Raw genomic sequence first — 9,421 nt, 5'->3', positions numbered from 1 at the left:
TACCCATCTTATTTCTTTACATAAAGTTCAGTTCTAATCTCTTCTCAGTTTCTATCTATCATTAGATCTTCATCACTCTTATTTTGCCTTCCTCTCTCCAATTCTTTCGTATGTATAGAATGTCAACCTCAATTCATATTTAATAACAGGTTACTGGGTGCGTTTTCAGTGCTCAAAGACAGATTTAGGCTAAAACATCTAACCAGTATAAATATTACCTTTTAAAATGTACCTGATGTATTCATCTGTTTCATTACGACAACATGATAAGGAGATAAGGAAAGGGAATTTTTGATACATTTTCTCTTTTAAAGTCACTTCATATTAGTTAACTCTTTCTTATCTACCCCTGGCAGTGTGAGCTGACCCTCTGTTCTATGATCCCAGAAGCTTTTGATAAATAAGCTGCATTTCTTAGATTCTCATTTCAACATACTTCAAGTCTGCATTTCTTGTATATCTCCCTAATTAGGCTAAACAGCCCTTTAAATTAGGGATTGTATTTTATTCACCTTTGTTAATCCAGTATCTACTGTAGGATCTGAGGCAGTTTAGACACTTAATGAGTTTTGGTGAATGGATAAATTTTAAATGATCCCTCAGGTATCTATTAGATATACACTATGATACAAATTTTCCACTGAGAGTCATGGAAGCAGAAACTCTATACCCAGGCATAGAGATATTGCAGAGGAATGGAGAAGGCAATGGCACCCCACTCCAGTACTCTTGCCTGGAATATTTCATGGACGGAGGAGCCTGGTAGGCTGCAGTCCATGGGGTCGCTGAGGGTCAGACACAACTGAGCGACTTCACTTTCACTTTTCACTTTCATGCATTGGAGAAGGAAATGGCAACCCACTCCAGTGTTCTTGCCTGGAGAATCCCAGGGACGGGGGAGCCTGGTGGGCTGCCGTCTATGTCATCGCACAGAGTCGGACACGACTGAAGCGACTTAGCAGCAGCAGCCATCTGTGTGCTGAAAGTAGTTGATACCTCTAGGCACACCAGGAGATTTAGGAGCAAACGGGCACACCTTCACAAACACACTATTCATAAATATAGCCTCTTCACATAGATAAGCATCATGTGAGTCTTACAAATACTCTCACAAACTTTGCCTTACCAATCTTCTTCTCCTTTATAGGCTCACCCTCTCATATATATTTAGGATATGATATCTGGAGTCATGCAACCCTCACCCAAGACTTCAGCAGATACGTAAGGTCCTTTTTAAAGTGTGATAAATGGTTGAATATTCTACTTATTTTTATCTGCCCAGAACCCCAGAAATAGAAACACTCCCTTCACTTGCACCACAAACTCTCTTTGTATAGTTATATCTTATTAAGTTTCACAATGTATGATTTGGGATAAAATACTTAACCTAAAGAAATCAACCCAGAATATTCATTGGAAGGACTGATGCTGAAGCTGAAGCTCCAATACTTGGCCACCTGATGCTAAGAATTGACTCAGAAAAGACCGTGATGCTGGGAAAGATTGAAGGCAGAAGGAGAAGGGGATGATAGAGGATGAGATGGCTGGATAGCATCACTGACTCAGTGAATGTGAATCTGACTAAACTCTGGAAGATAGTGAATGACAGGGAAGCCTGGTGTGCCGCAGTCCATGGGGTTGCAAAGAGTTGGACATAACTTAGCAACTGAACAACGACAACTTAAGTAGCCCACCTAAGTCTCAGTTCCTTCATCGGTGTATTGGGAATTATAATGAAAAGTAATTCAATTTTCGTGCTGCTTAATTAGAGAAAAGTTCGAAGCTCTCAGGACATTAAATAGCAACAGGAAGATCTGACCACATAATTAACTTTATCCTATTAATGTTAGTACATCCTGAAATCATGTTAGAATCTAGGTTTATACCTAAGCTTTTCAAGCCACCTAAAAAATACCTGTATTTTCCACTTGAAGTTACAGAGTTGAGTCTTAATCTTAAATGCAGTACCTATGTTTATCCCTATTACCATTCACTTTGCTAGTTTTGTTCCCTTTCCTATCTGTCAACAATATTTTGAATACAGCTGTTCAACAGTGATAACATTTGATAATCATGCTAAGAGGCTTGGGTGGGCTATCAGAGCAGTCAAGGTGCTTGAAGGCTATAAGGGAAATCAGTAAGATGTCAGATAAAGGAAGTGGTTGGGGAAGATTCTCATGGAGGAGTATACAAAAGATGGACAGAAAATAAAGAAAGGAAGAAAATTATACATGTAATATAGAGACACCAAATTACCTGTGATTTATATAAGGTGTGTGAGTAAGAGGAGTACCAAGATAGGAAGATCTAGCCCTTAAGATTTGGATCTGGGAGATTTCTGGCTGAGAAAATGACAGATGAGGCTTTTCCATGTTGAAGTTGCTGGAATACTCTTAGAGAACTCACTGTCTGGATAGACATCTGTATGGAGAGTCTCTGAGGTGAGGCAGAGAGAACCTAGACTGGACTTGCTATATCCTGGGCTTTGTATATAAGATCCAATCAGAAAATAGGATGTGAGGAGGAGGTCCAAGGAGAAAAACCAACTGAGAAATACAAATAACAACAATCTTCAGAGAGCAATGAGCACTAACTTTTTAGATCACATGCTCAGGACTAGCCTAGCTCCATATAGTAGCCAGAAACAACAGCAGATGAATGTTAATTAGCATAACATAACATTAGCAACAGACTGTAAGCTATATTTCTTGTTTAATTTTTATTGAAGCATGCTGCTGCTGCTGCTAAGTCGCTTCAGTCGTGTCCGACTCTGTGCGACCCCAACTGATTTGAAATGTTGTGTTCGTTTCAGGTGTATAGCAAGGCAATCCAGATATGTAAGTATTCTTTTTTAGATTCTTTTCTATAATAGGTTATTACAGGATACTGAGTATAGTTCCCTGTGCTATATAGTAGGTCCTTATTGGTTACCTATTTTATATATAGTACTGTGTATATTTTAATCCCAACTCCTAATTTATCCCTGCCCTACTTTACGTGTTTCTTTCCAGCTTGATGAAAGCTTTTGTATTTTTGTTGACTATTTCAATCAAAATGAACAGCATAAAGGCAAAGACTTTGAAGAAAGTTGAAGGAAAAACCTATTCAATCAGCACACAGCATTACTAATGCCAGGTTTTCTGTCTTCATTAGCAGAAAAATTTCGTAAAGTAAAAATGCTCTGAGTTCTTCTCTGTCAGAAGGAAGTGAGGAGAGATGGAAACAGGAGGTGAAACATCAGGAAGCAAATTAGAAAATTGGAAAGAATAAAATTAGTACATTGATGTTTACTGAGAAAAAGGAAAGGTGTGCGAGGGGATCTGACTTCAAAACTAGCTGATAGGAAATTGGTTGGTTGCTATTTAATTTTTAATTGTGTCAATTTCCCTTTAATAAAATAAAACATATGGATTTGCTAAGGGAAACTGAAGTTTCAGGAGAAAGTTTCTAGCGTTGTATACATTTGCTAGTTTTCCTTACTTATGAAACAACATCATTTCTAAGAAAGATTCAAAACATAGATAAGGGAAGATGATATCATCATAATTCTATTTTATAGAGCACACAAAATTTTCCCTCAATTGCACATATATTTTTCAGACCAACCAAGTTTGAACCAGGCTGTGTTGTTGTTCAGTCACCAGGCTGTGTCCAACTCTCTTTATACCATGGACTGCAGAAGACCAGGCTTCCCTGTCCCACACCAACTCCCGGAGTTTGCCCAAGTTCATGATCATTGAATTATTGATGCCATCCAACCATCTCATCCTCTGTCTCTCTCTTCATCTATTTATCTTGATACCTACTATTTCTTTACATACATGATCTGGAATGTCCCATCTCACTATTTCCTATATCCCTTTCCCCAAGATCACTGACATTATATTCATTATTAGTATATTTTATGTATTTATTCTAATATATACTCTAGTCAAACATTAAATAAGTAGTATATATAACCTGCTCAAGTCAACATACAGCTATATGTAATAATTTAAATCTCATCTATCTTGGAAAAGAACAAGTGAGCATAAAAGCAAGTTTCTCTCCCAATGATGAGAAAGGCCAAAGTATCCTAGAGATCTCAAGGTCCTGAAACAAGGCTCAAGCAAGCCTACTGCTCACAGAAAATAGACGAACAATGCTTCTCTGAATCTGCTTGGTCTTGATGCTGTATATAAGAGGATTCATGAACGGAGGAAAGAGAAAGTAGACATAGCTCACAGTAATGTGAACTACATGTGGCACATGGGTCCCAAACCTGTGGATGAAAGTCAGGCCAATCACAGTGATGTAAAAGACCAGGACACAGCTGATATGGGAGACGCATGTGTTGAGAGCCTTAGCTTGCTCCTCTCCAGAGGCAATGCCCATCACTGTCTTAAAGATTAGGATATAAGAGACAAGAATCATCAGAGCGTCTAGGGAGAAAGTCAAAGCAACCAGAATAACTGGGTACACATGATTAAATGTGATATCAGCACAGGCGAGTTTCATAACATCTTGGTGGAGACAAAAGACATGAGAAAGAACATGGGGATGGCAGTATGGGAACAAATAGAGTGGCAGAATTGGGGGTACAATGGACACAAAGTCCCTCATTAATGCCCACAGTCCTATTTTCATCACCCAGGAAATGATAAGAATGGAGCTGTACCTCACAGGGCTATGGATGTTAATGAAACAGTCATAGGCCCTAGCAGGCAAGATACCTGACTCTACAATAGCCAGTGTGTGAATGAAGTAGGATTGAGTGAAACAAGCACTCTGGGCAATTTCCCTCCGATCCAGCAACAGGACACCCAGGACTATGGGCATTGTAGTTAGCGTCATCCCAAGATCTGTACCTGCCAGCATAGCCCGGAGGTAGTACATGGGCTCATGAAGACCGTGTTCATCCAAATAAGGAAGAGCAGCATGCCATTGCCAGAAAGGATGGAGAGGTATATGATAAAGAAAGGAAGAGAGATCCAGTGGTGGACTGCTGTTAAACCCAGGAAACCAGTCAGAAAGAAGGGAGCTGCACTGTTGTTGGACCACATGGTAGGGTTTGCAGGTGAAGTGCCTTTTTCAAGGCACTCTTATTATGCAGTATTTGTTCTTTCTCTCCATCTTCTTACAGCATATTATCAAGCCATTTTTTTTCTCTTAAATGTACAAGAATTTATGTATTGTTTCAGTCTTAATTAGTTATAAATCTCTATCCACAAAGCCTTTTCCTGGAATAATAAACAAACATAATACTAAGCAAGTTAATAATCTCAGCAATTTACTCTTCAGCATCTAACTTTTATTCTATCAATCACACATCTATGTTTCTAGCCTTTATGCCTAGTTGCCCGAAGGATTCTGTGGCTCTGTTTCATGCTCTTCACTCCTTTATTCCTCCTCATATAATATTTCACATTTAGGTATTTTCCCAATATAAACCAATAAAGATTTTCTCTCTTGAAATCAATCAGATATTTGTGTCACTGATTAATCACTGAAGAAAATGATTAATCCATAGAATTGAGTCCATCACCAAGAAGTATTTGAGAAATATGAATAGTGATGTCTCAAGAGGAATTTGAATAAGGAGATGACTTGTGAAAGTCTAGAGAAATCAGAATAAGTGTGCATGCATGCATGCATATTGTCACTTCCGTCATGTCCAACTCCTTGGAATCCTATGGACTGTAGCCTCCCAGACTCTTCTGTCCATGGGACTCTCCAGGCAAGAATACTGGACCCGGTTGCCATTCCCTTCTCCAGGGGATCTACCCTAGCTGGGAATTAAACCCACATCTCTCCTGCATTGGCAGGCAGGTTCTTTACCACTAGTGCCCCCCAGTGGGAAGAGTTGGTAAACTCATTTTGGCAAGGTATATGGAGCCCCACTCCATAACCACAGGGCTCAGGACATTTTCTGTACTGCAGAAGATCTGAGGACTGAAACACCAAGACACAAACTTTAAAACAGGAAAAGAGATGGTAGTTGAGAGCTCTCACAGGAAACATTCTGAGGAAGACAAGTCTTGGAACAAACGTCTCAGAAGCCAGAAGCCTAATACTTACACTGAGTCTTAGATTTTAAAAAGGCATGAGAATCTGAATGACAAAAGCAATATCAGAAATTCCTAACTGAACACATCAATTTTACACAGCCATCTCTTTGGAAAAGATAAGGGTCCCAGAGTGACAAAGATTGCTAATGGAGGCATCATTTAGAACTTCTTGTATTTATGAGTCTAGAAAGCTCATAACCAGAAAAAATTAAGAATAGGCTTCTATAGAAAATTTTGAAATATGACATGTTTATAATTATACTCTTATCAAATCAAGTTAGCTTTGTTTGCCTATAACCAAGAAATTTCAGAGCAAGCTGATCGCAATAACCTAGTGACTCAAATGGGTAAAGAATCTGTCCGTAATACAGGAGTCCCAGGTTTGATCCCTGAGTCAGGAAGATAGCCTAGTGAATGGAATGGAAACCCACTCCAGTATTCTTGCCTGGAAAGCTCCATGGACAGAGGAGCCTGGCGGGCTGTAGTCCATGGGGTTGCAAAGAGTCAGATATGACTGAGCAAGTAACACTTAATATAAGAGAAACATTAGTTTCTTCTAAATTCAGCTGAATCTATATGTACCCAGTCTTTTTTTTTTTTTTTAATTTTTATTTAACACCAAAAGCACTTTGTATTGGAGTATAGCTGATTAACACAATGTTGTGGCAGTTTCAGGTGAACACAGAAGGTACTCAGACATAAATATACATGTATTCATTCTCCCCCAAGCCCTCCTCCAATCCAGGCTGGCACGTAAACATTGAGCAGAGTTCCATGTGCTGTACAATATGTCTTTGTTGGTTATCTATTTTAAATATCTGTGTGTACATGACCTTCCCAAAGTCCCTGAGTATCACTTCCTCCTGGTAACCTACCAAGAGTCTTGTTAAATATTTGTTCTCTCTTCTCATCATTACTGATATCTCTGAAGAGGAATTTAGAAAGAATGAAATGACAACAGTCTTTGTACCACTTCCATTTCATAAAAATATAAAAATAAGAATAGATTTTTGAGGATTTTGCATATAGTAATGTATCTAATAAAGAGCAGTGGATGGTGAGTGGAGATGGACAGAGGAAATGAGAGTGTTCTGTGGAAATGACCACCACTTCAGGGAATACTGTCAATGACCAAAAGATCAGTCTGGACATTGAAGTGGCAGGTACTTTGTTGATGTGGATACTGATGAGATTGCCACTAAGTTGATCCACTGAACTATGACCCATGTGGGGCTCCCTTGTCAATGCCTATTTACTTGATATATAAATCATCATAAATCATCATTCCTACCTACACCAACTTCTTAACTTTTCAACATTGCATTTCTAAAATAATAAAACTCATGAAATGAAAAGAAAGAGAGTGGATACATGCAAAAATTTGTTGTTTGGGATATGTACAGATGACCTGTTAGGACCAACTGTCACCCAGTAAGTGGACCAGAGGAAGGAAGCAGGAGAAAAATCTGAACTTGCTTAAATGACATGGACTTGTAAAATCTGAACTGAAGGCTTTGGATTTTGGAATTTGAGGTGATTCAGGTACACAAACTGTATGGGGATTGCTTTGGGAATAGACATTAAAATGTATTATTTTTGATAGACTAAATTAGAATTGTACTCAATTCATTACCTGCAGTCTTTAGCAGCAGCCACACTGGCATTTAATTATGGAAAATGGCAGTTTCAGAAACTGTCCTCATATTCCCAGAGGGAGTAGCCAGAATATGCCAGAGGGAGTAGCCACTCAGTTTAGGGTCTCTTATTTGCAATGTGTGACAATAGTAGTAACTTCAGTGGAGTGTCTCATCACCATCAGGCAAGCCTGAGGCTCCATCAGAGATGCAGAGATGACTAGAATTTACTATCTCCTCTCCCTCCTCAGTGGCTCTAATGGTAAAGAACCCACCTGCCACTGCAAGAGACATAAGAGACGCAGATTAGATCCCTGGATTGGGAAGATCCCTTGGAGGAGGGCATGGCAACCCACTCCAGTATTCTTGCCTGGAGAATCCCACAGACAGAGTCCATAGGGTCGCAAAGAATCAGACACGACTGAAGCACCTGGCATGCACGCACTGCCTCCTCAGAGTCTTCATTGGTCTGTTTCTCTGAAAATATTTTCTCTGAAAATTCTCTGAGTCCTTACTAGTTTCTAAGAGTAACTCAGATAAATCATCTAGAGTTTATTCAGCCTGCTGTGCTGGCTAGAAACTAGAGAACTGTTCTAGAAACCTGTAGTACAGACATAAGAAGTTGAAAAATGAAGGGAAAGAAGAGAGCCCATTAGAATTATGCTGAAGAAATGGAAAAATCTTCTCTTTACTTCTGTGTAATCTGAAAGCAACCCATATAGTCAGCACCTCCTGACTCCATTTTTCCTTCACACTTAGATATTGCCTAAGAATGTGTACTCCTTCATTTAAAAAAGTTATATCTAGATATCTATATATTTAGATAGATAATCTCAACTAATAATGAGAAGACGGGTTGGAGGCAACAATCTCAAAGATCTCAGCTTTTACATGTAAGTTTGAATTTTGTCTTAAGTATAAATTATGATGGAAAATAGATGTAGAGAAAATCTGTGAACCCAGGGAAGCATTCATTTTAGGATAGAAGGACATATCTCAAAAAAAAAGGACAAAGTAGGCAGAAATATAAGAGGATAGTAAAGGTGATCTATAATTTAAAAAGCAAATGGAAAATAAATTTTATAGAATTAGGCAGTGCTGTAGTTTAATAGTGAAAAATGTCATAGAATTTCCAAGTAAGAGAAAAATGAAAAATATCCATTTTGGGGGCAATAGGCTTTCAGTGATCTTGATGTTTTCAATAAAATTTCAGAAATATGTTCAGAATGATTGCAAAATGGAAAATGAATACTTAATGAGAGAGTGAAATATATTTACATTCATTCTACAGATGAGAAAATTAAGCCTTCAGTAGGTTACACAATTTGTCAAAAATCACACAATTAGTAGGTGGTATATAAGAATTCAAGCTCAGGTTTATCTGATCCCTGAACTCATGATCAAAACCAATATCCATTGAATATAAATGCTAATTCTCCTGCCCAAGTTTGCCTTCCCATATAGTATACTATTTCCTAAATTATTCATTTCATTAAAAAAAAAAAAGACTAAATGCTTTCTCCTCCTTAACAGCCATGCCAACGAATTACCCTTAAAGCATTTTTGCTGCATCTGAATCCATGTATTTCCTTACCCAAGCCACAGCTTTTTCTTTGTGGTTCCTGAGCATGATCTGTGGATTGGTTTGTTCCTGTATCTTTACCATGTGTTCAGAGTCCTGATACGTTTATTTGTTAAAGAAACAACTCCCAAGCGAGTTTTCTAGCTCATTTCCAACAT

The 9,421-nt window shown here is 38.4% G+C and overlaps 1 protein-coding gene across 1 annotated transcript; it reads right to left on the bottom strand.

Moving 5' to 3' along the window:
• Positions 1–4,104: 4,104 nt before the first annotated feature.
• LOC128059875 (olfactory receptor 51B4-like) lies at positions 4,105–5,042 on the bottom strand. The gene is given in 2 exon segments (XM_052652146.1): positions 4,105–4,901; positions 4,904–5,042. Coding segments are annotated over 2 exon segments (936 nt in total).
• Positions 5,043–9,421: the final 4,379 nt, after the last annotated feature.

This window comes from Budorcas taxicolor, chromosome 15, assembly GCF_023091745.1.
Source record: "Budorcas taxicolor isolate Tak-1 chromosome 15, Takin1.1, whole genome shotgun sequence".
NCBI lineage: Eukaryota > Metazoa > Chordata > Mammalia > Artiodactyla > Bovidae > Budorcas > Budorcas taxicolor.
This window is presented reverse-complemented; position numbering and strand designations above follow the sequence as displayed.